Source organism: Phalacrocorax carbo, chromosome 8 (genome assembly GCF_963921805.1).
Source record: "Phalacrocorax carbo chromosome 8, bPhaCar2.1, whole genome shotgun sequence".
Classification (NCBI taxonomy): domain Eukaryota; kingdom Metazoa; phylum Chordata; class Aves; order Suliformes; family Phalacrocoracidae; genus Phalacrocorax; species Phalacrocorax carbo.
This window is the reverse complement of record NC_087520.1, coordinates 24,757,089-24,782,291: the sequence shown is the minus strand read 5'-3', so window position 1 is coordinate 24,782,291 and position 25,203 is coordinate 24,757,089. Positions and strand designations below refer to the sequence as shown.

General features: G+C 46.0%; 1 protein-coding gene across 2 annotated transcripts in view; it reads left to right on the top strand.

Annotated features, from left to right (window-relative positions):
* Positions 1-25,203, top strand: part of WDR59 (WD repeat domain 59) — a 50,479-nt gene that overhangs the window by 4,059 nt on the left and 21,217 nt on the right. For both annotated transcript variants that reach the window (XR_010374232.1, XM_064459253.1), the window contains exons 2-16: positions 228-277; positions 2,220-2,355; positions 5,834-5,919; positions 6,812-6,892; positions 8,819-8,856; positions 10,802-10,890; positions 11,340-11,456; positions 12,351-12,428; positions 13,455-13,611; positions 15,306-15,385; positions 17,569-17,701; positions 20,806-20,930; positions 21,821-21,985; positions 22,797-22,892; positions 24,315-24,471. Coding sequence is in view for 1 of the 2 variants with exons in the window: in XM_064459253.1 (XP_064315323.1) it covers positions 228-277; positions 2,220-2,355; positions 5,834-5,919; positions 6,812-6,892; positions 8,819-8,856; positions 10,802-10,890; positions 11,340-11,456; positions 12,351-12,428; positions 13,455-13,611; positions 15,306-15,385; positions 17,569-17,701; positions 20,806-20,930; positions 21,821-21,985; positions 22,797-22,892; positions 24,315-24,471 (1,588 nt within the window). In the remaining variant the exon portion in view is untranslated. The remainder of the gene's footprint in view (positions 1-227; positions 278-2,219; positions 2,356-5,833; positions 5,920-6,811; positions 6,893-8,818; positions 8,857-10,801; positions 10,891-11,339; positions 11,457-12,350; positions 12,429-13,454; positions 13,612-15,305; positions 15,386-17,568; positions 17,702-20,805; positions 20,931-21,820; positions 21,986-22,796; positions 22,893-24,314; positions 24,472-25,203) is intronic.

The following is a 25,203-nucleotide window of genomic DNA, read 5'->3' as shown; positions in this document are numbered from 1 at the left end:
CTACACCCCAAAATCAACTGCTACACCCTGTCACCCCTCTCTGGTTCTGTAAGTGGATGTTACTTGTGCCATCCTAACAGATATCAGCCTTGACTCTTACCATAGCAGTTTAAGCCTTGAAGATGAGATGGCAGGTTTTCCCAACCTCCTCCCCAAAGCTGTGTGTTTGACTGGGAAGCTGACCTGACAGGTAAAATTCAGTTTTGTTCTCTTTTTCTCTTTAACAGGCGACCGCAATGTCAGTGGATTGCCTGGGACAGCGTGCAGTACTCTCGGGGTGAGTGTGACAGCCCCCATTAGAAATGTCTGACAGTCATTTCCGCAAGCCAAATCAGCAACCTTCAGGCTGACCTCAACTGAAGGGCTGATGTATTGTTTCAGAAAGGTGCAGCTGAATTCTGTTCGAGGCTTGATGAAGAGGATTCTGGGTCACATTTCCAACGGATACTGAGTGGAAAGCCAGCCACAACAGCACAATAAAATACTGGCTTTCCTGAGCATGCTTTCCCAAATCCACTTGTGGGAGGTGGAGCATCATGAAGTACTGTTTAGATTCTGCTTCAAATACAGATTAAATTATTTCCTTGAGACAAAATTTGCCCCAAATATTCTTGTGTATTTGAGCAGAGGAGCCAAGCTTTCTGACCTGCTCCTCTGCTGGTTCAGTGCAGGATGATACTCAATGTGAGCAGTAGGTGCCATAGACTCCAAGCTGCCAGAGCTCCTGGGAGGGCTTGGCATTAGGTAGCCACCTCCAGGGCAAGTCTTCAAGCAGCTCAGCAGTTGCCTCCCCAGCTGCCGCCTTTTGGTACTAACAGCTATTCCTGTCCCACTGTTAGTGGCACAATTATTACACCAATTAGGAAGTTCACTTCAAATTCAGGATTGCATGGCTGCACCTGACCTTTGGTCAGCCTTAGAGGAAACAGGTCCTTTGGTACAACTCAGAGGCCCACTCGCTTCCATGTAAACCTTTAGTCCAGCAGCCCTGTGCAGGCATAACCAGCTCAGCAGGTGGTTTGAGTCGAACTTGATGCCTCTTCTTCCTTATACCTGCCCAGTTTCACAGCTTGCTTATTTGAGCCAACAGTGAACTGGGGACAGCCTGTCTGGAATTCAACATTGGGTCCATGGCCCTCTGCTTTTCAGGCTTCTCCTGCCTGCTCAGCAGCCCTTTAAAGTTTGCCTCCTTTCTTTTAAAGTTGTATGAGAGCCTCAGAGGGCTCAGCATCTTTGCCCTTCAGAGCAGGGAGCCCTGAGGACTCCTACTTTGGTCTGGAAAGGCAGCAAAGATCTTTTTTTTGTGTTCCTTCTCTTGGGAAAATTCACAGTGCTCAGAGCAGCTTATGCTTGCTATGCAGCTGCCATACGTGACACTGGTGTGGTTAATTACGTATGGTTCGGAAGGTTTTGGTGCTGGTCTTCCAGTAGAGTTCAGCTGGCTCACGGTTATTTCTGGGCGGTTAATCTTGCTTGTAAGATGAATCACGCTGTGGAGGGAATGACACCTTGCCTAGCTTTGTGGGGAGTTGGCCACATCCAGCAGGATGTATGAGCTCAGGTTTAGCGTCATGCAAATATCTCTCTGCAGCATATAGAGTTAGCTCAGGTAAGTAATACAACCAGATCAATGCAGAGCTGTGTCCACCCACATTAATACGCTTCTGCAGCTGAGCTAGCTCTGCAGGTGTACTTGTGCTGTCTGTGGAACTAAGCTCCCCAGACAGTGTGGTGAGGGAACATGCAGCTGGGTAGAATCATCTTATGTTTGTCAAGGCTCATTACCTTTTGCTCAGAGCAACCTCTCCAGACTGGTACTGGCTCCCATGAAGGTAGCGCATTGCACTCCTAGGCCTGTGCCACCTTGGCGCTGCTGCTGCTGCATTAGGCCAGCAAAGCGTATTTGGATGTGTTTGCACCATTTCCCAGCACTACCTTTTGTATCCCGGTTATCTGGGGTTTTCTGTGGTCTGAGCTAGCCATTATATTTGCAAACCCTGTCTTATTTCAGTATGTCTTTTCATATATTTTCTTTAAATGTAGCCCTTTTTGAAGTATGTGGTCAAATGTAGCATTCTCAGGAATAGTATTTTCACCTGTCTTGTCAAATGCTTCTCTTCTTTGGTCCTCTAGGCACAAGGCTGTGAGCTCCATGTGAGCTCAGGGTTTCAAGATCAGTCCTGTGCGATACAGCTTCTTTGTATCTGTGTGTCTTGCAGTCGCCGCTTCCTCTACATAGTCAACCTGGATGCACCAAATGAGGGTCATCGAAAGATATCTCGACAGAGCAAGTGGGACATTGGGGCAGTGCAGTGGAACCCGCACGACAGCTACGCGTACTACTTTGCAGCTTCGGTAAGTTCACTCATCTTCCCCACTCTTTCCCCACTCTTTCATGGGTGGACTTCTGCAGACTTGGAAGGCTGTATGGAGCTGGCACAGGCATGCCCCTGCAAGTCACATTGCAAGATCAAGGCCTAACTCTGATTTACTGCCAGGTGGGTGTTTGGCTTGATGGTTCTTGGTTATTGCTCAGTCAGTGTTGAATCTAGTTTTGCTTGCTTGTCTTTTATAAAACACCTTGCCAAACAAATTGGGCATCCAAATGGTCCTTTTCTGGAAGAAATGGGGGATGTGCTCTCTTTCTAACTTCCGTTCTGTTGTGAGACTTACGCACCTATTGAATTTCTTGCTCTGTGCTCTTTTGTTTTCACCTCCTTGCCTTCCTGGTGGGATGTGGTGCACCAGGCAGTCTGTAAATAGCACAGGTCAATACTGGCTCATCACTGTAACAATCTAGGTTTGCAGATGGGCAGGGACTGACTCGGCGAGGAGTTCATATTCAGTGTGTGGAGAAGTAAGTATGTTGGTCTGAAGAAGCAGTAGAGGCCATCTGAGACTTGAGTGCAGTTTTTAGCTTTGATCTTTACTCAGTCTATCGTGTCCCTTGTTCATCCAGAACACTGAGCTTCTGGTAGCAGCAGCCTTAGCCATCAACCACAGCACTGCAGCAAACAGCACTAGCCGGGCGGAGGCTGTTCTCATGGTGAGGTGCCTTTGCTGCTGTGTTGCATCTGCTTTTATAGCCTGAGAGTCATGGAATAGCTGGGGTTAAGAGGTTTCATATGGTTTTTTTGAGAAAACACTTAGCTGAAGGTGGTTTCCTGGAATCTTTTGTTCCTTTTGCTTCCTGGATTGGCTACAATTGAAATTAAAGGCAGTCTTAAAAGTGGACCAGTGTTGTCAGTTAGGAGCTTTTGCTTGTTTGCTTTCTGACATTCCCCAGCCTGTCTCCTCCCAGCTCTGGTACATGACTGACACCTTAAAGATACCTTCAGCAACTGTCCGCTTCTGAGCGGAGAGTTGGTAAAACTTCAAAAAAGGTGTCCTTCAGTGTTACTTCTGGCTACAGTCTGTGAAAATCAAAACCAAATAAGGAAATGCACTGTGCAGGCATAAGTAGAGCAGGAAAGCTTCTTTTCAAACGCACTCTGAAAGGCAATATCCAGTGATCGGTTAATGCTGTTCTGAGCAGCAGCTCCCTGAGTACTCCTGTCTCTTGCTGCCCTGAGCAGACACAGGAACCCATTTGTTGCAGACTGAAACAAGGTGTAGCTGGCATGAAACCTTGCTGCTCCCATTTATAAAGGAATTGCTAAGATGCTCTGGTGATTTAGACATAGTTGCTGATGCAGATCAGGTGAGGAATTGCTAAGATGAGATTGGGCAGCTTTACCAGCTTGGGTCAGAAACACCTCCTTTCTATCCATCTCACAGTTGGCTGGCATTTTGGTGCTGATGCAGTACAGCCCTGTCCTAGGACTAGAATTTAGCCTGTCTTGTTTAGAAGTGGAAAGCAGATTTACAGCGTGCGCTCAGGTCTGTGTGTCCCAAGGTCAGGTCTGGGGATAGTGTGGATGTGTTTGAGGGCCAACCTAAGGGGGGGACCAAAGATGTGTTAGGCAGGCTAAATCAGCTTGGATTCAGAACTGTGAAGATGTGATTTGCTATTTCTGGACTCAAGCTGGCTATCAGTCCCCCGTGAGCCTGCTGTTGAGGCCATCATATGTTCAGGTATACCACGCAAGTGTTGTAGGTAGCCCTGAGGGTCCTATCCCTGTGGATGGAAAGGGAGTGTAAAAGGCTACCATCCTGTTTGCCAACAGCTTCACCTGGTTTGTAGTGCTGTTAATTGGAAGTGGTACAGGCAGAAGGGAAGTCTGTCCTTGTGTTTGTGTAAGGGCTTCTTATTTTTTCAACTTCTTTCCAGAAGAGCTGAAACATGTCCTCTTGCTATGCTTGGCTGTGTCTGCCCTCTGGCTCAAGCACATTTCTGAGCACTCTTAAGCTGTTGTTTCAGAAATGCCATTGGTTTCCATCCTAGATCCTTGTTACTTCTGTTGTGTAGTCACAAATGCTTGAACAAGAGGGTAATGAAATTGTTGGAAGCATATACTGTTACTTATCACAGGAGCACATTTTTTAGAAAATCTTGCTGGGAGGAGCCATCATTCTCTCACACCTGGTGCTACAGGCAACACTTTCCATGTGAGATACCCCACTAAGAGTCTGAGAAACTTCTGGTGATCCTTATCTTGTAGCGTCAACTCTGGAGTCCTGGACAAATCCTGTTGGGTATTTTCACTCTAACCCCTTAAATCCTTCTGTCAATGAGAAACATGCAAGGAGTTTTCTTTGCCCCAAGCTCTTGCACAGACCTGCTGTGAGCTATTAGAGAAATGCCTTACATTATTGCTGATCTGGGAGGAGACCTTCCATTTCAGGAAGGCTGGAGTGTTTTATCCATCCTAATTTCAAATTCATATCAAGCAGCTTTGGGGTAAAAAAATCCCCAAAACACCACCACAAAAACCTGTGTACAAAAATGTAAGTCTTTTCTCTATTATCTTTTCCCTCATCTACCTTTAAGTTTGAAAACAAGGGGCTAATGAAGATCAAATTTTAAGTCATGTTATTTCTGTTTTTGAAAAATCAACAGGAATTTCCAGTCAAGGCCCAAAACCCACTGTGCTTGGTGCTATATATGCAGCCAAAAAAAGCAATTGCTGTCCCAGAAAGATTAGAGTTGGCCTAGGCTGAAGTAATCCTTGATTGAGGCAGAACATGAACTTAAAGTACAATAACTAGTTTCAACTAACTTTGTGTGTGGCTGCATTTGGAGGGGGTATTTATTCCTGGAATAAGTGAAGAAGCCCTAAATAATGTTGTCATTGATTCATCTGGTTTGCTCTTGTGGTTTACAGTTAGTGATAAGCACTTAAGGCTTTTTTCATGGGCTGGCAAGGATGGAAGTACCCTTGAGGAGGTGACCTTGAAGCTATTAGACTGTATTGTTCATGTTTGGCAACAGCCCTGATTATCCCAGAGGGGAATAGAGGGAGAATTGAGGAGGACCAGTGGTGATCCCTCACTCCTCTCACTGAAAACTCCAGTTGTGAATCTGAACAGACTGGCAGGATGTTCCTGCAGAGAGAATTTGGCTGCCTCTTGCCTGCAGTTACAGCATTTTCTTAGGAAATATAATCTCTGAGAACATAATTTCATGGAAATATTTTGAAATGTGATTTCCCACCCCCCTGATTCTTGTTTGTCTCAATTTTTAAGTGGGTGTAAGTAAAGTGGGAGCTTTTGAGAGCCCTTGCAGCCTGTAGGTTCATCTTTGCTTTCCTGCTTTGGGCAAGGACTTCCCTAACCACAATGTGACTCTTTAGTAACTGAAGCTGTGCAAAGAGAAGGGAACCTGGTCCTGACCTATGGATTCCTGTCCTACCTTGTGTGCCTGACACTATCTCCTTTCTTCATCTAATTTCAGAGCAATCAGCGAGTTGACCTGTATAAGTGGAAGGAAGGTAATGGTGAAGTTTGCACATCACTGCAGGGACACACACGTGTGATCAGGTGAGGAGCAAGTGATGATGCAGACTGCTGGGTGGAAAACGATGGGTTGTTTCATAGAAGGTGAATGTTTTGGTCCTGACTCCGCTCAGGCTGTGCTTTGAGCCTGTTCTTACTGACTCTTCTGGACTGTACTGTTGGCCCCTCTGTCCTGCCTTCCCGTTTGGAGATGCCATCAGATGTGAAGCTGCTCACCCTCTCATGGCTCCCCCCAGTATATCAACGTAGCTTTGATGGCTCACATGTCACTGCTGTAGGTGGCTGCTGTCCTTGTAATGAACAGCAATCATCATCTGGGAAACCCATAGCAGCATGTTTGTTAAATTGAATCCCAGCCATGTTTCTGTGTGATAGCAGCTTAATCAAAGCAGGTAATCCTAAAGATCAAGTTCACAGTGTGTTATGATGGTGCAGGGGAGATTTCTGCCTCTGGTTCTAGGGGTGTATTTTAGTGCTGTTTTTACTCCATCTCCTGATTGTAGAAAGTAATCACAGCCCTTGAAATGGCTGACTGGAGGCTGTTTGTGTCCCAGGTGCACCTCATAAGCCCAACAGGAAGGCATCCCAGAGTGAGGGGTTGATGCCAAGAATACATGGTAACTGGGAGCTCACTGAGATGGTGTCCCTTTTCCTGTGGAGGAAGGAGCACACACAGGATAGCTGTAAAGTTCAGGGCTAGGAGGATGCTTCACTGGAATTTACTTAGTAGGATTTCATTGCTTCTTGGAATTTACTTAGAGAAATTATTAAGATCTTGCCTTGTACTTAAAAAGCTTCAGTAGATTTCATGGACTGGTCATGAATGTGTTGGAGAAATGTACTGGAGGCTGGTGAGAAGTTGAAGCACACTGTGTGCACTTTTCTTTACTGACTTACTATGATTTTACATTTGCAGTGACTTGGACTGGGCGGTGTTTGAGCCAGACCTGCTGGTCACCAGTTCTGTGGACACATACATCTACATCTGGGACATCAAGTAAGAATCAGTATGTTTCTGCACCACAAGGAAATTCTAGGACTCCTTTTCATAATTAGCAGCTTGCAGGGCAAAGCACGCATTGATGGGTTCTACTCCTCTCCTGTTCTTGCACGGGCTTTGTCTGCTTCCTGTGATCTCAAAGATGACTACTGTTCCCCTAGTTTCAAGCAACTTTAGAGTCAATGAAGGGCAGTAGAGTGGTACAGTTAAGCCACAGCTGTGCTCCTGATTGGAAAAAATATCGACTGGGTTCACTCCCTACCCACTTCAGATCTTTCCTCAGGAGCTTCACCTGGAGCCCAAGGGTGTTCCTCAACCTGCTGTGTTGTTTTAGCTGAGTGAATGAACACAGTTTCATTCCTGCAGCCATTTTCCACTAAGTTCAGTGATTGTTGCTGGCTCTCCCTTAGTGGTGGGAAGACTGGCAGTGGTATTCAGGAACCTGTTCCTGTTCGTGCCTTCTATCATGAGTAATTCCAAGGTAACAGGTCTTTCCAAACCCACTAATATTATAACCCTCAATTTTACACCTGAGAAGCAAGGAGCTGCCACCGGGACCGCTGGGTTCTCTTGTTGGCTGTACAGCAACTCTTTATGACCCCCAGCAACTCACTTTGTTCCTCTCTGCCTCCCTTGCTTGGTTGTAATAGGAAGATAATTATATAACGCCACTGCACCAGGCTACCCTGAGGCTTGTTTAGTTCCTATGAAGTACTTAGATCCTTGGTTAAATGGTGCTTGAGAATGGCAATATATTATTAATGTGTAATTAAAAGACACAGAGAGAAAATAACTGCTGGTTGTGTTTTCCTGTGATACTATCTTAGCGCCAAGAAAAAAATGAGAGATCTCTGAAGGTTGTTATCAGAAGCCCTGCTTTAACTCTGTTGTGCCCTCCCATCACTTTGTGTCTGCCTGTTTCACTTGTCCAGAAGCACTTGCTCAGGCGATGTCTGACTAGCCTTTACATCCCACTTGTGCTTGTAAGGTCTCTGTACTTGCTGGAGAAGTGAGGTCCTGGGGATGCTGGCCTCCAGCAAATTAACATCCTGCTGAAGCAGCTGTCTTTAAGGTCACCCTAGGGAGGTAGCCCTGTGGTAAGGGTAGCTGGAAATTCCCCACTTAATTTTTCATACAAAATAACTTTGTCTAGGCAGAAATTCTTAGAGGAAGAGGTGCAGTCCATTCCAGAAAAATGTTCTGCTTTTCAGCAAAGACAAAAAGCTGAAGACAATATTTCTTATTTTCACTGGCATTTTTCATGAAAGGGCAGGTGATTCCCTGAGGAGCAGGGTCAAAGAGCAAATTATTGCCTTGATCCCTGTCCTGGCTGCTAGGAGTTGTCATGGTGCCGCACTGGCTTCTACCACCACAGAATTTGGTCTGTAGAGTGTGTATGTAGCTAGGCTTATTTCATACTAATTTTGTTGTTATATGCTAGATGTGAAGGCTTTGCTCTGAAGTTACTGCTCCATCTGCCTTGAATCAGGATCTGCAAAACTTAACAAACACATCAGTGGCTTTTGTTGAGTTTTTCCACAGCGCTCTTTGTTCCTTTTAATCCTCCTGGGACAGGCTGTTTTGTTGCTTTCTGCAGCAACACTTTGCAAGCCCAGTGTTTCCTTGCCTGTCCAGTTACAATATGCCACACTTGGCATGTGTTTTTCCTCCCTCTAGTCCTCTTCAACTCCATCCCATGCCCTAAACTTACTGCTGTATGTGGTGGCAAGCCAGAATGGCTGTTGTCCTCCAGCTGGTCACTTCTTTATTCAATTTAATGGGGTATACTTTGGTAAGCAGAAGCCACATTAGCTCCCAAGAGGCAACAATAAAATTAGTCCTGGATTAGCAAAGAGCTCACTGGGGAGGCTGGACCTGTTGGGCTGTGCTGTGGGTACTCACGTTAGCCATGTTGTGTTTCAGAGACACCAGGAAGCCTACAGTCTCCCTCTCTGCGGTTGGTATGTATGACATGCGTGTGATGTAGGCATTAAACAAGCTTATTGTATGCCCCTGCCTGTTATTCCTCCCTCCCTTTGTGCTCCGAGGCTGAACATGGCAGAGTACAGAAGTGCCACCACGTGATTGTCCCATGTAGTGGCAGCCTGAGAGGCTGTGGTTCACAGCTCCTTTCAGAGGAGCAGAATGCAGAAGGGATGTGGAGCCCTTGGAGGTTCCCAGGCATGGAGGGCAGTGGTGGTGCTTGGACTGTCTGTCCTAAAATTGGTGGACAGTCACATGGCATTTGTGCCTTCTAGACATGACTAGCTTCTTCCCTGCTAAACCACCCTCTTGCACTGCTTGTCCTCTTGTCTGTCTGCAATTTCTCCATGTCCTTTTTATATTTGATTGAATCAACCTAGACACTAAATCGCACCCCAGGCAGTGGGAATGCCGCTGACTGCCAGCCTGCCCCCTTTCTTACTGAGGGGCTGGGTGCATCAGCTGGCTGTATCTGCTTCCCTGGGGCACCTTCAATGTGCAGGCAGCTGCAGCGGTGACAGGAAGGTGCTCTCTTTGGGCTGCGCTTGCTCTGGAAAGGCACTTGTGGCTGTTGGCAGTGTGACTGTCCAGCCACCTGTAATACCACCTGCTGGCAGGTGCTGTGTCAGTCCTCACTGGCTGCGTGTTGGAACTGGGTAAAGTACGGATGACAAGCAAAATGTCCTTTCCCTGAGTTGTTCTCCCCGGTATTACAGCAATGCTCGTAACATGTATCTCTTATGCTTTGCTGCTTAGACCTCCTTAGGTTACACATCTGCAGTGGCTCCCCCTTCCCTCCCAGCCAGCAAACCTCTCTATCACAGCAATGCAAAAACCTTACTGAATCAGAAGCAGCATTCAGTTCTGATGCCTAGGTGAGGTTTCAAGAGTCAGCTGAGCAAGCCCAGCAGCTAGCTCCCCAGAAAGCTTCCTTCCTTCCATGCCTGATTCTGTTCAGTGCTGGCCCAGATGTCTGTGTACCCTTCAGTGAGTGGATCAACTCAATCAACTGGCAGCCTGTTTGCAGCTTTTTTTCCCCTGGACTAGCTTTTTGCCATGCTGTCAGGATGAATCTGCTCGCTGTGCAGCAGGAGGTGGGTAGTGAAGGTGGGGCATAGCAGCAGGCTGAGATCCGTTTAGCTTCCTCATGGACCTCACCTTTCTGATAGCTTAAAATGTTTTGAAAATACCAGCAGAATAAGAACAAACAGAACATGTATTTCTCGTATGAAATCTGAACAATCCACATCAGCTGAAGCTGTATTTTGCTTCTTATTAAAAATAACCAACCAGCTTCTGATTTTAGGCTCTTGACTGGGTCCCGTGTGATACAATATAATCATATCTGGACCATCATCCAGTTTCTTTACAATGCCATTGATGTCTTTGGCCTGTGGTGTATTTTGACAGGTGGACTTTCTGATCCAGCCAGTGACTATATCTCCAGCTCGCTGGACACAAGGTCTACCTGCACTGCAGCCTTCTCATCTCTATTTTAATAATAGATCAGTAACACTGATTCCCTGTATAGCATCAGATAGTGTAGAGGGTGTTGGGGAGACAAATTAATAGATCCTTGAGCACCTGGGAGTAGTTTGAATGAAAACAGAAGGGAAGTTACTCTATCTGAGCTAATGGATCTGAGTACTTTAATCAGGTACAACCTGTGGCTAGAAATTGCGATGAAGATCTCTAAGCGTGGAACTGGAACACTCTTGCTTTGAGGTCTTCAGGACACAAACAGTAAGCTGAGGAATGAGGAGTTAGTGATTTTCATGCCATCCTTCATGCTGGCTTCTGAGATATTTTTCCTCTGAACTGTCTTTTCTGAGCTAAGAGGAGCAGCTCTAAGCCCAGGTCAAGGGTCTACTGTGCCATTTACTTTTTGATCGCTTGTTTTGACCTGCTCTGTTTGTGCTACAGCTGGAGCTTCCCAGGTCAAATGGAACAAGAAAAATGCTAACTGTTTAGCAACTAGCCACGACGGGGATGTCCGAATATGGGACAAAAGGGTGAGTCGAGGGTCCCTCGAGCAGCCTGTGCATATTCCCACCTGCCTGATACAGACATCCCTCTGGTCACAGATACTGAGAAAAACGTACTACTTTATCTCAATTCTTTCTTGTGGGTCAATTTAAGCTAGAGAGAATTGGGAGCTCACGAGCCTAAAGAGAGCCTGTTGATAGCCCCCTTCCCCAGAAATTGTGCCCATTAACATTTTGATCTTATAGTATTTAACTGTTTTGCTGAGTATAAAGTATGGTTCAGGGCTGCACTAGGTGACTGGAATTTGCCGCACCTTCACAGGACCTTTCCTTCAACTACTTTTGCTGAGCTATTTGCCTTTCCCCAGCAGGAGGGTGTTCTGCCTCTTGCCCTTGTTAAAGTGTCTTTCTATGACAAAGAACTAGACCAAATTTTAGGAGTTCTGTGCTGAGAAGGAAAATGTCTCTTCTTGCAGAAACCCAGCACTGCAGTAGAGTATTTGGCAGCTCATCTCTCTAAAATCCATGGTCTGGATTGGCATCCTGACAATGAGTATACACTGGCCACTTCCAGCCAAGACAACTCTGTCAGGGTAAGTGTTGCTGCTGGGACTCCTGCTTGGGAGATGTCAGGATGGTGGAGCAGATCCCCTTCTACTACTGCGGAAGTCTTGTGGAGTGCTTGCCATTGGCAAGATCTGGATCCGTAATTTTTGGTTTCTGGCAGCCTGTGTATGTTGAGCCAGGGGTACACTTACAGCACCGACGGAGAAGTTATTGCAGGATGGGCGCACAAAGGTTTGCCACAGATCTGTGGTGATTTGGGCTGTTCTGAAGCCTCAAGGTGATTGCAGCAACTTGGGAAGAGACATACTCCAGCCCCTAGGGTTTCCAAACTCATGTGGAATTGGGTTATCAATAAGAGACTTCCTGCAAGCGTTGCTATGAAGGGCCTTTTACTTGGGGGGAAATAGTATACTTTGTATGTCAGCCAAATGGAGTTCATTCACATTTAGCTAAGCTCTGAGGCAAATGCAATTGATGTGTATTGTAGCAAAGCAGAAGGTTAGATTCTTCATTACAAAATTAGCAGTAACAGTGGGGTGGGCCTGCCTCCAGTCTGGACTGACACGTTGGCTGGGAGCCTGCAGGGTACCTTGTAGCTCTGAAAGCCTAAGTGGGCTGCCTCTCTCCCTGCTCTAATTACTGAAGCTATGATGACTGTGGATATGACCTCAAGTCAGTCATTGTCTAAGGGATGCTGCCAGATGCTGCCAGATGCTGATAACTTGATATCCGTCCTTTGGGGCCATCTCTGCTGTTAATGAATGGGATTACTAATGATGCTGTGGGCACCCTGGCATGTTATTTGTTCTGTTATATCTGCAAGCCACATGGAAAACTGCAGCCTGAAAGTATAGCCAGCTGACTCCTGCCTTTGCTTGTCTTTTCGATTTGTTTTTTTTTTTTTTTTCTGTTTTCTGAAGTTCTGGGATTACCGTCAGCCTCGGAAATACCTCAGTATCCTTCCCTGTCAGGTTCCTGTCTGGAAGGCAAGATACACGGTGAGTGAGAAACTCCCACCAGCCCCACTTGTGCTGTAAGAGCAAATGCAGAAAGTGACGTTAAATAAAGAAGAACTGTTGAAGGGCTTCTCACTAGTTCTACTGCTGGACATGATTAAGTTGATTTTAAAAATCCTGCTTGGTGCTTGAAAAGCCTAGAAAAGCAATGTCCACAATGGGAGCACTCGGGAAAAGGAATGACTAGTAGTATGAGACCCCAGTCTTTGGCATCATTCTCCTAGTGGGAAAAACCCAGGTGGTTGGCTCTGGCATCAGGAGGCTCAGAAGGTGGCTGCTGCTCTCGCCGTCCTGTTTTTCCACTCCTCGCCAGTACTGGTACCTGTTGCACAGAGCAGTGCAGCATTCTGCCCTCTCTGGATGCCTTCTCTGCTCCCAAGGTTTCCAAGTGTGTCATAGTGGGCTCCTACAGCATATCAAATCCAAGAACTGTTGCCTTTTATAGAGCAAGCACCCAGCCATGTGAAGCTAAGGCTCTTAACATCAGTCATATCTGTTTTCTTCCCCAGATGTCTGAATGTAGCCTAAAGCCAGTGCTGTGCCTTGGGTCTTTGATGCCCTTTCCCTGTCCCTATGGTGCAGGGTGTAGGACAGGGTTCCATTGTTTCTCTGAGCATCATGACCCTGAGCAGCTGCTGGGGCTCAGTCCCCAGGCAGCAGTCCTTGCAGCTCCAGGCAAATTGCCATAAGGGTCCTATGGGAAGAGTCAAGCGTGAAATCCCTCCAGCCTCGCAGCTGGAAGGCGAAAAAGCAGCAAAAGAAATTAATCACCTTAAGTGAGCTGCATTGAATATCTCAGAGTACTACAGCTTAACCTATGTAAGACACTGGTTTTGCACAGCAGTTGCCTTGGACATTCCCAGTTTTCGGCCTGGTTCTGTCTTGTGCTGAGCTCCATTAAAACCCACGCATTCTTGTTGGTGGGAGAAGGGAAAAATAAGAGTATGATAATGGCAGCATGGGAGCATAATTCCCCAAGGCTAACTGGAAGGGTGTTTTTCTCTCAAGCCTTTCAGCAATGGGCTGGTGACAGTGATGGTCCCCCAGCTCCGGCGAGAGAACAGTCTCCTTCTCTGGAACGTCTTCGACTTGAACACGCCTGTCCACACTTTTGTGGGACATGATGACGTAGTACTGGAGTTTCAGTGGAGGAAGCAGAAAGAAGGTGAGTTCAGGGCTGGATGTGCTCTCTCCCCTGTACCACAACCATTGACTAACCAGGGGTGTGGAGGCCTGGCTCCTGGCTGCGATGCTTGTGCTATCACCATTTGACACTTGTCTGTCCTTGGACTAGCTCCTAATTACTTTCCTGCCCTGCCTTGAGTCACAGCTGTTTTGTATTTGTTTTATGGCACTGCCCACAGAAGCATTGCCCCGTTGTTTCCATGCTAACAGAGCAAATCTACTGAATGCTGAGTGGGTCGGTGGTGACTCCAATTGCTTCCAGTCTCCTGTGAGTCCATTTTTAAATGGATCTCTCAGAATAAATTGTACAAACTATTAGATGGGTGCATGAGTGCAGGCACCCTGCCCCTGCTCAGAGCTGAAGGCTAACCAGTTAACCCCTCATCACTGTCTACATCAGCAGCCTCTAGCATATCCCAGACCACAGACCCAGCAAACTTACCTTATCTGTGTGCTGGCAAGGGCAGGGGAGGAAGAGCGTGGGATAGAGAGGCTGCTGTTAGAGTTCAGTCCTGACTAAATTTTCCAGTGTAGGCAGCTAAATATAGGAGATTCCATTTTAAAGGTTGGATAACTACACAAAGCACAGCTTCTTTTCCAGAACCTCAGCTGCCATTGACAGAACAAGCACATCTGGCTTTGGGTGTCACTTGTGGTACTGCTTTGCAGTGCCATGTAAAAGTTCCGGTCCAACCCTCTGCCACCAGCTTCCGTGGCAATTCAGTTAAGTCACCTTCTTCTCTATACCTTGCTTTTCCTCTTTCAAAAAGAGGAGAGCAATGTAGAACCATGACAGGATCTGGAGGTGCAGTCTGAGGCAGCTTGTGAATGAACATTCAAGCAGGCTTGAGCCATGGTTATGTAGTCTTAGCTGAGTTGATAGATATCCAAGGTTGGAAGTCATGCTTGTCTCAGGCAACATAAATCAACCATACAAGCATTCCAAGTCTGCTTCAATGCAGAGACAACAAAGATAGCACAAATCTCCTTCCACAGGGGCTGCTGTGCCTGAGCAGAGGGGTGTAGGAAGCAGCTGTGGAGCAGAAAATTCTTAAGCATAGCAGCTGTTTAACAAGGGAAACTTAAACTGTATAACAAGACCTAAACGTGGGCCTAAATAACTCTGTGTACCTTTATCTGTTGGTAGATAGTATGTGACTAGATGTTATTGCATTATAAGCTGAACCTGCCTTAGCATCATGCAAGAATGAAAAAGGGAGAGGGGAGGGTAGAATCAGCTTCTCTTAGCTTAGGAATGTTTTAAAACATCTGCATCTTGAAACAGATATGAACTAGAAGATATTTTGAGTTAACAGTTATCATGAAAATAAATCTGTTTCTCAGCTATATGATTTCTTCCATTTAAGTAAGTATTGTAGTAGATCTTGTTCATTCCTGGTTGGAAAACTTGCATCACATTAATTATACTTACTTTGTGCTTTTTGCTGGTAAATTATACCCCATCTAGAGGTGTGGTAACCATGGTGCAGGGAGGTATAGAGGCTGATGTAGCTAGGTCAGTTTAAAGCAGAAAAGGACTCATTCTGCCTTTCGGTGTCGTGCCTTATCCATTGGATCTCCCTGCTGGCTTGCTTGAATCTGTTTACATTAAACGCAGGGCTGAGATAGTCTCTGTTTCCAGTGGGGTCTGTAAGTTCTTTCTGTGCTTTTTAGGTTCTAAAGACTACCAGCTGGTTACGTGGTCCCGTGATCAGACTCTGCGGATGTGGCGGATTGACTCTCAGCTGCAGAGGGTACGTAAACACTTATGTTCCTGAACTGTAGACAGTTTTCTTACAGGCTGGATTCACCTCCCTTTCCTTGCACTCCCGGTCACTCCTCTGACATCCTAGAGCTGCAGACACAGCAGCCAGCTGCTGCTTCACTTTCCTCTTCAACTACAGCCCAGAAACATCCCCAGGGAGACCTGTGATAAGGCCTCTCCGTGTCTGTGCCTCAAAAGCTTCTGTGGAAGTACAAGGCTGCTTTGTTGTATAACAGTAAATGTAGAGGTCATTTGGGGAAGAGGGAGATCAGTTACTGGTTGCATTGCCTCTGAAGATGCCACCTCCATGGCTGCAAGACAGTATGACTCTTTCTTTGTGTTTTAGATCGCAGGTAAATACAGGGACTGTGCCCTCCACTTCCTCCCCTTGTTTCCTTTGCCTCTTAGCCCAGTGCAGGCAGTGTGAATCCTGTTGTTCTGCTGTCTGGCAGCAGTTACAAATTGCTGATGCAGTTACTAGAACAGCTGTGCTGGGTCAGACCAGAGGTTCATATGGCCACGATGGGCCATATTGCCCTATCTCGTCTTCAGCTGTGGATGCCTTGGAAGAGGAAAAGAACAAGGCAAGTATGGGGTGGTGTTTCTCTCGAACGCCCTCCCAGCCTCCTGCAGTTTGCAGCTTAGAGGCTCATTGAGTCTGGCATCTTTGTATTTGACAGAGCTTGATGAGTTTCACTTCCATAGACTTGTTCTGTCTTTTCTTGGACCTGTGTAAATTTTTGTGATCTTAAACATCCTATGAACAAGGAGCTTCATGTCTTTTCTGCATGTTGTGTGGAAAACCAGCTCCTTTCATTTGTTTGTTTTGCAACCTGCTAGTTTTCATTACATTGAAAATGAAATTAGCAGCCATCTTGTTTGTGCGGTTCATGATTCTGTAGACCTCCATCATATCCCTCCTCAACTGCCTCCTTTTTCTAAGTCAAAAGATCTTGATTTACTTCATCCCTTATATGAGAACTTTTATTATCCTTTTGCCTCTCATGATCCTTTTTCAGTTCTACTATATACTTTTTGGGATAGGGATCTGAACTTTATTCTTTCCAAAGAATTCCCAGTACTCATTTAGTTTTTTAAATTGTTGGACATAATTCCATGAAAACATCAGCTTAGCCTGGCCTCTGCATCATGTTCCCTCAGTCAGCTTGAACTGGATGGTTTTTCCCCTGTGTGCATTGCTTTATATTTATCTGAATTGGAGTTCATCTTTCATTTTAATATAGTTACTCCTGTAAGGTCCTTCTGTGACTGCTTGCAGTGAGCCACTCTTGTTACTAGCCTGAATAACTTGGTGGCATCAGCAAACCTGGTCATGTTGCTATTCACCTCCTGTTCCAGGTTTTTAATGAGAAGCATGTGTTCCCAGCACAGATCCTGCAGGAGTCCTGCAGGTCTGTAACAAACCTTCTCTGTGAAAAATGACCCTTACCTAATATATTTGTGAATATTTTATTTCTTTCCTGTCTTTGAGCCAATTGTTCATCCATGTCAGAGCCTTTACTCTTCCTCTGCTGGCTCCTATTCTTTTGTCTTTGTCTTTGTCTGGATCAAACTACACATGATGGCATGTTGCTGGTGACCAATGCTGTAATTTGCTACATTGCACCGTTATCCTTTCTCCTCCCTGTGTCTCTTATCTTCACCTTCCCTGTTTTTTTGTGCTGAACTGAAAATACAAGTTTTCATGGTCTTTTTTTGATACAGGACCTAGAACACTAGGGCCCCTAGTATGTACCTGAGTCTCTAGATCCTACTTGAGTATAAATATCAAAAGCAGAAAGTGTGCTACTATTACATCTGATCTAAAAAATTAAAACAGTTTTGACAAATTAATTCAAGGAATTAAAGTAGTATCAGCTTTAGTTTTGATTAAAGTAAAACCTCTATTACTTAGACTGGCCCTGTCAAGTGGCTTTGTAAGCAAGCAGGAGATTTGGTGAGGCTGTCTGAGGTGACAGAGCTGAGGATGCTGGAAAGTGGAAGGTCATCTGTCTTTGTCACAGAAACAGTGCTAAGGTCTTAGTTATGACTGTTGCGTGGACAGACCTACCTTGGAAATCCAGCTCTCTGGAGAAAAGAGTTGTTTAGTGGTGGCTCTTCCCACAGTTTGGTTTCTGTTGTGCAGCATGTGGGTGTGTTTGTTCTTTTCAGCTGTGTGCTAACGATATCCTGGATGGAGTCGAGGACCTCATTGATGGGATTTCTCATCTGCCAGAGCCAGACAAGACCCTTCATCCCCAGGACTCTGAGCCCCAGCATAACTCTGGGCATGGGGATGAGGAAGGTGAGATGAACGATGGCACTTCAACACCAGCTCACTTTGTTTTGGGAAGAAGATGCGTCTTGGCGTAAGAAGATAACATTGTAGGCAAAGCACAAACTGGTGCTGTTTCAAAGGTTAATGGATTCCCCATGTGGGAGGAGGGAAAACAGGGGTTTCTCAGAGTGGTCCTCCGAAGTTTTTTCCCCTCTAACACAATGATGTCATTCTTGCTGTAAAATGGAGCTTTTCCTTGTCACTAATACCATTTAATTGCATTCTCTTTAGGTCATAGTTGTGGCTTGCTGCCAAAAATAAGGCAATTAGAAAGTCAGTTCTGGCTCTTATGAAGGTAGTTCAGTTTAAGCTGAGAGATGAGCCCACAGAAGAGGGGAGCATATGGGTAAGGCGCTGTCACACAAGCTGCTTACATCACACCTCATATCTAAACACTTCTGTTGGGGTCACTGTACAAACTGATGTAACTTGGAGATGCTTGCTGGTGTCTTCTCCTGTCCACCAGAAGTAGCGTGGAGAGAGCTCATGAGTTTTTATTCAGGTATTGATGAGAGGTGGCTGAAGGCTGACAGAGCAGAGGGGGAGGGATGTTATCTCTGACTTCTGAGTACTAGATGGGTGGGTGGGAATGGGTCAGAGGCTTTAACAGAGAGCATTGATTTGGCTTTATGGAAGAGAAGGCGTATAAGGAAGGAATGTGAAGGATGGTTTGTGTGGTTAAGGCTCTGGCCAGGTTAAACATTCAGAGTGTTAGTGATTAAAGAGTGTAAGTATGAGAATAGAAGAGATTACAGCAGCTGAGACCCATGGTGGTGATGTGCATGTAAAAAAGCAATCTGAAGAGATTCCTGTGTCTAATGCTGAGGGAGAAGAAATGGGTACTCCCATGCCTTTGTGTCAGCTTGGGTTTAAATTCACAGTTCCTTTCTGTATTGTAGCAGGGTGCTATAATGGATCCCCATGTGAGAGGCTTACTGGAAAGGAATTTGATTCTCTTTGACTTGCCAACAAATTGGAGAGAAGGGGAGGAGGTGGTCGAATACCTGTCCTCTGAATAAAGGAGCCAGCTGCTATGTCCCTTAGGGAAGGCAATTCTTCCTAACTGGAAATTTCCTGCCCAGCAAATCACAGTGAAGTTCTCTGCTCCCTGTCCCATGTGGCAGCAGAACAAGTTCTAAAAATTGTCAGCACTTCTGTCTACATGAGGGTTTTATAATAAGATGGAAAAAGCCCTGGTTACCTGTGCTCACCATAAGCAGTATTGTGTGGGGAAGCACAGCCTCTCTTGCTGCAGCTAGGAGAATTAAGTGTTTTCATTCTGGCTGCCTGACCTCTCATTTTCCACAGGAAAGAGCTAACTCTTTCACGCTCCCTGATGAGGTCGCATTCATGTGTCCTATGTGGTTTCTGTGTGGGCCTGGCTTTGGTTCAGACTGTTAATGTTTCCCTTGTAACCAAAGGGAATGAAAATGGCTTTTCTGTAGCAGGGTAGATTTTGCTGCAAATACTGTGACTGCAGGATCAATGCACAAGCAAGTCCCTAGGTAGGAATTTCAGTTCTTTCTAGCCTAAAAGCTATTGTGGTCTGTGGATGTTTCACCCTGGAGGTGGTTGCATTTCAGCTGCAGACAAAGTCTCTGTGTTATATTAGTAAAGCTCTTTGGGGGAGCTTTGAAGAGAACAGTGCTCTGCAAATAAATCAGAAAGCCCACCAGCTGTGTCGTCAGTGTTCACCTCTCCTCACTGGCTGCTGCCTATAAAGAATCTTTAGGAATCTAAACAAATATGTGGGCTTTTGGGGATTAGAAACTAATTGGAAGGGAATGGGAGGAGAAAACAAAGGGAGGGTACTGCCCGTATTGGAAACCTTAGAGATGGCTTTTCAGTAAGCTATGTGGTGTCTTGAGCTAGAAATAATTATCTTGCTTGAGAGCCACTGATCTTCCTTTAATCCCTTTTTCAGCTCCCTTTTGTGAAGTATATCTAAGCACTACAATAAAATCATAAACAGGAACGAGTAGCTAAGCATCCTACCTATCCAAATTCAGCAACCCACTGGGGAGCAGTAAAACCAGATATATTTGTGCCAGCAGCAAAGTCCAACTCCTGTAAGAGGACAGCTTTTTGCACTTCTTGTAATTTATTTTTTTGCTAGGAATAGTCTGTACAATATGATATCGCAAGGGTGAGAATGACAGCTGAATAATCAGGACTTCTCTTGTGTCCTTGGAAGCGTCATCAAAAAATACATTTGGACATCTTAGGAAGTGGTGCCATAGCGAACCTCCTTCAGAAGGAGTTGCCCCTGCCCTAGTTGGGTGTACATAGCAAGATGTAAGGTGAAAGACACGCATGACTACAGGCAGAGACCAATTCTTCTGAAACTCAGACAACTTTGTTATCTTAACCATAGTTCCTTGTGTCCTGCAGCGCTTGCCTGGCTGTTTAAATGTATTCTGGCCTTCAGGGGTTATTGTCCTCCTGAAAATAGTTGGAACCAGGCAGCTAGACCCAGCGTTTAGATGAGTCTTCAAAGACCATTAAAACACTAGAGTGCTTTGCAACATTAAATGCTAACGGCTCTACAAATGAATTAAGCGTCTACTAGGGCCAGAAATACCCTCTTCTCTCTCCCAGAGCCTTATTATGCTTTGGAAGCGTTCCCTGAAAGCCAAGAGTGGTGAGGTATGAGTCCCAAAGACCAGAGCACCTCCTGGAGACTGCTTTGGCACCAGTTTTTCCTGCTGAACCGAGAGGCTCCAGTTCAGCTGTTCATGACTCTGGCAGTACTGTGTAGTGAGGAGAAGGGGTCTCAAATGAGTAGAGACAGACTGTTCAAGGCTGTACAGAATACAGGCAGCTTCTGTAACCTTCCTGGGAAACCTGTGTGCAGACAGGTTTGGTTTTCTGAAGAGCAAGGCTCAGAAGCCTGCCTCCAAACAATAGCTGAGACCCTCCAGCTTGCAGGTCTTTGCCAGGTAAAACTCATACCTATACGTGCCAGAAGACCAGAGGACAGCCTGCTGTCTTGGCCGCCTCCTGGCATCGCATGCCAAAGGTCGTTGGTCTGTAACAGCTTGTCTCAACCTGTTCTCCATCTTTCCTGTTAGCCTTAAAAGAAGATTTCCTGAATGATCCTCTGGTGGGAAAGAAAATGGACCAGCTGGGGCTGCCCCAAACACTGCAGCAGGAGTTTTCACTGATTAACGTGCAGATCCGAAATGTCAATGTGGAGGTAAAGAGTTTTCTTTTTCTGTCTTGTTAGGGAGGGATGTGGGCAGGCTGGTTTATCAGAGCTTTCTGGGGGGAACCTTTTTTGCTGCAGTGACTGCTGACTGTAAGCAAGGTTTATTTTGAGCTGTAGAGATACTCTTGGCTGGGGCAGTAAGAAAGAGGATAATCCCAGACACTGGGAATGAGGGAAGTATTTCAGCACAGTAAGTACACTGGCTCTGGTCCCGAGAAGACTGGATGGTGTTTTCCCCTCTGCCTAGACTGCAGAGTGGAAAGTGACTTGTTCCACTACATGCAGCTGGTCTCATTTCAGCCATTCCTGAACCTGATCTGCTGATCCCTCCCTATCCTGCAGTCTCTCCCCGAATTTTGGCACCTCCATTGCATGCCAAACCCTCCTTTGTGCATGGAAGGTGGCTGGAGGCACAGCACTGTACTGGGATGAGAGGCCTGAGGCAGCTGCCTGTCTCCTTTCCCAGCCCTGTGGTTTCACAGCTCATGGCATGATCCTGATGTAGTTTTCTGTGACAGTTCTGTATGATCTTAGATCGTGCCTGTTACTGCTGCACTGGGCCTGGAGCTCTCCACAGCCAGTCGAAGCGGGCTGGGGTGCAGTGGCTGTGGGGAGCAGAGCCTGATACCTGGCGCAGCCTGGGCTGGCTGTGGTCTCCAGATGCTGGGATGCTGGACTGGCAGTCTACTGGTGTGAGCTGAGTCCATCCACATCTGCCTGGGGTTTTTTGCTGTCACTGTGTTCACTGCCCTTGAGAACAGCATGACTTCATCTTATGGGTGTGCAGAGGAATCAGCCCCTCGGCATGAATTTAAACTTCTAAAAGTTTAAAGGACCTTGGAGATCTAACTACAAAGCAATTGCTTTTTCTCACACAGATGGATGCAGTGAGTCGTAGCTGTACAGTCTCGGTGCACTGCGGCAACCATAGAGTCAGGATGCTGGTGATGTTCCCTGTCCAGTATCCCAATAATGCTGCACCGTCCTTCCAGTTCATCAGCCCGACCTCGATCACTGCCTCCATGAAGGCAAAGCTGCTGAAGGTATGCAAGGAGTGTACGCCGTCTCTATAAATACGCAAATGCTGGACACTTGAAGTCTAGCTTACTGACACAATAAAGCATACATACCACAGGTCACTTTGAACTGATACATTGTGGAGCACCTAGGATGAGGTTTTTGTTGGGCTTGGAGCCTAGTATTTGCCTTTCTCCACTGGTGTTTTTGAAGATGTGTTCTTCATAGCTACTGTATTCCTGTGTGATGTGTATTGCCTGAGGATCCCTAACATCCTTCTCCTCACACAGTTGGCCCCAACCCTGTAATAGACAAAATGACCAGCTAAGCATCCAGCTGCAGAAAGATAAGATTTTTGAGCTGGGATGTTGCTTCCTGCTTTCCTGTACAAAGTATTTTAAAAATGAGGAGACTTTTTACACAGGCCCCACTAATTCCAGATGAGGTGTTTGATCATCTGGTGTAGGAAGTCCTGTTGCTGATGAAATCCCTTCTCCAGCAGCAAATAGATGGATCAACTTGGGTTCCTTCATGAAAAAGAACTCATTCAGTTTGTCACAAACTGCTGTGGAACATATGGGCTACAGTAGTATAGAAGCACAGATCCTGGCTCTGAGTGTGCTTGAATCTAGGTGGGCCCTCAGCGCTTTGATCAAAGCTTACAGTCATTCCTCAAGGCAGACAGCACACCAGTGGGTCAGTGTGGCTCCAGTGGATGTTACGGGAGGTCATTGGCCTCTCTGGATCCTGGCATCTTAGTTGTTCTGCAGACTGAAAAAGATGTGGGGAAGGTATGAATGTAACCATGATTCAAGCTGCATCTTGTATGTATTCCAGATATTGAAAGACACTTCTCTGCAGAAAGTGAAGCGGAACCAGAGCTGTCTGGAGCCCTGCCTGCGTCAGCTGGTCTCCTGGTTGGAGTCTGTTGTGGTATGGAGCACTGTGTGGGCTTTCTGCCCTAGTTTTTCTTCTCCCACATCCCACGCTTCTGACTCTGCAGTGAGAGTCCGGCCTCATTAGACATGTAAATAGACCCCTGTGACTGGCCGTTACATTTGTGTAAGCGCTTCTGATTAATGTTGGAGAAAACTGAGCAGATAATTAGATGTATTTTGTTTCCAAAAATCAGGCCCTGAAGGTTTGCTGCTTTGGGGAACTCTACATGCTCACTGGTGTTCAGGTTAGCAGGAATGACTGGGGGTTGGAACATCCCAGTAGTGCATGGTAGCTTCCCAGCTCAGAGTATATCAGACTGAGTGCAAGGGCATGGTTATCATCTGTGAGAGAAGATGGGAGGTCTAAGGGAGCCAACGGATTAATTCTTGTCTGAAAGGCAGTGGCAGATGTTTTCACCTCCTCGGTTCTAGTCAAAGATCCTGCTAGTCCTATTCTAGGGTCTGTTTTCTTCCCTCACACAAAGAAAGTGTGAAAGTCTGTTTTTACTGAAGCCTTGTGCTGAGGTTTTGTAGGGATGACTCTGCAGATAAATCCAAGTCACACTCTGCCCTTAGCTGAGAGATTTGTGATACCTACACAGCATCCCAGTGTCAGGTGTTAGGTCTCTGTGTGGGTGAAGTGTACCAGAGCAGGTGTTTTTAGTGTTCAGGAAGAGATTGGAGAGTCTCCTCAAGTTTCTTTTCCAAGAGGCTTTGTTTATTCATCACAAATAAAGGGCTTTTTTTTTTTTTTACATGGAAAGGCTTAATTCTGTTTGGTTTCAACAGTAATGTTATAAGAGTGGGAACTTTCTCTGTTGTATGGAAATTTGTTGATTCAAGCAAGGCACTGCTGCCTTTAAAGAATTCCTTTAAACCTAAGCTGTAGTACTCTCTATCCAAATAAATGTAGATTTCTGCCAAAATTCATATGGATAGGCCTGAGGTCCCCCAGTATTTCACACCACATGTCTTCCTCACTTCAAGTCTCCCAGCCTGCATTTGACCCCCCACAGTCGTGTGATATTCCTACTTAAGGAGACTTGTCTCACTTGCATCATTGAGGTATCCAGTTTAGCTCAGCTGCCCGTGTTGAGAGTCATATCCAGAATCTGAAGGTCAGAATTTCTGTATAGTTTCCTGCTATTTCACCCCAAGTTAAGCTCTGTAATTCAACATCGCTGTGGTAGGAGAGAAACCTCTGGACAAGCAGCCAGAGAAGCTCTTTCCTCAGAGGTAAATGTGCTTTCAAGTGCCTTTGCCAGAGCCAGAGCAATAACCATGCTCTGCTTGATCTGCTCTAGCTCGAAGGGCAAGCACCTTCCGTGAGGCTGCTTGGCACTGTGGTGCCTGGTGCTCCAGCTGGGTTTCCTTCCTGTGGCAGCAGGAGTGTGACCTTGGGTAACTTCTGTTTCAGAACCAAGAGGACAGCACATCCAGCAATCCCTACGCTTTGTCAAACTCCGTAACACCCCCCTTGCCCACGTTCGCCCGGGTCTCCAATGCCTATGGCTCCTACCAGGACTCTAACATCCCATTTCCACGGACCTCTGGAGCCAGGTTCTGTGGTGCAGGTTAGCCCCATTGCTGATAAGTTACAACAGCTACCAGGGGAATGGACCTTTCAATACCGTGGGGAACACTTGCCTCTGAACAAGATAAGGCTTTGGCCACTGCCATGCAGTGAATGATGGTATTAAAGTAGCGATGTTGTGATAAATTTATAGATGATGAGACTAGTTAGCAACTGTTTGCAGTTGGTGTTGCATGTGGGATTTTTAGGATTTAGAAATCCAGGACTAGTTGAAGAGATGGCCTTTGGCGTGTGGTATGCCAGAAGCATTGACGGACCTTTTACAGAAGACTGGAAATTGCTGTTTTCCTTGCCTAGTTCTCTCCTACCAGCTTCAAACTGCTGGACATACTCTGATTCTCAGTCTTCACAAAATTAATGTGATTTAGGATTGAACTTAGCCCTTGCTGAAGTCATATTCTTGTTACTAACCACTCTTTCTCATTCTGCACCCTTTCTGTTGTCCAAAGCGGCTTTCCCACGGTCATTGGGAAACTTCTAAATGGGAGATGAGGTACAATCACGTCCAGGTTTCTAGGAGAGTGTGTACCGTGCAAAGATCTTCCTTAAAAAACAGGTTAAGGTCTGAGTAAGAGCTGTTAAGTTTCACTGAGGTCTTTCAGATGCAAGCATGGTTCCTCCAGACCTGACTGCATCCCAGTTCAAGCAGTTTTTGAAAGCCGCTTTTCATACAGGCCTCACCGAATTCCTAGCAAAAGTGAAACAAGTAGTA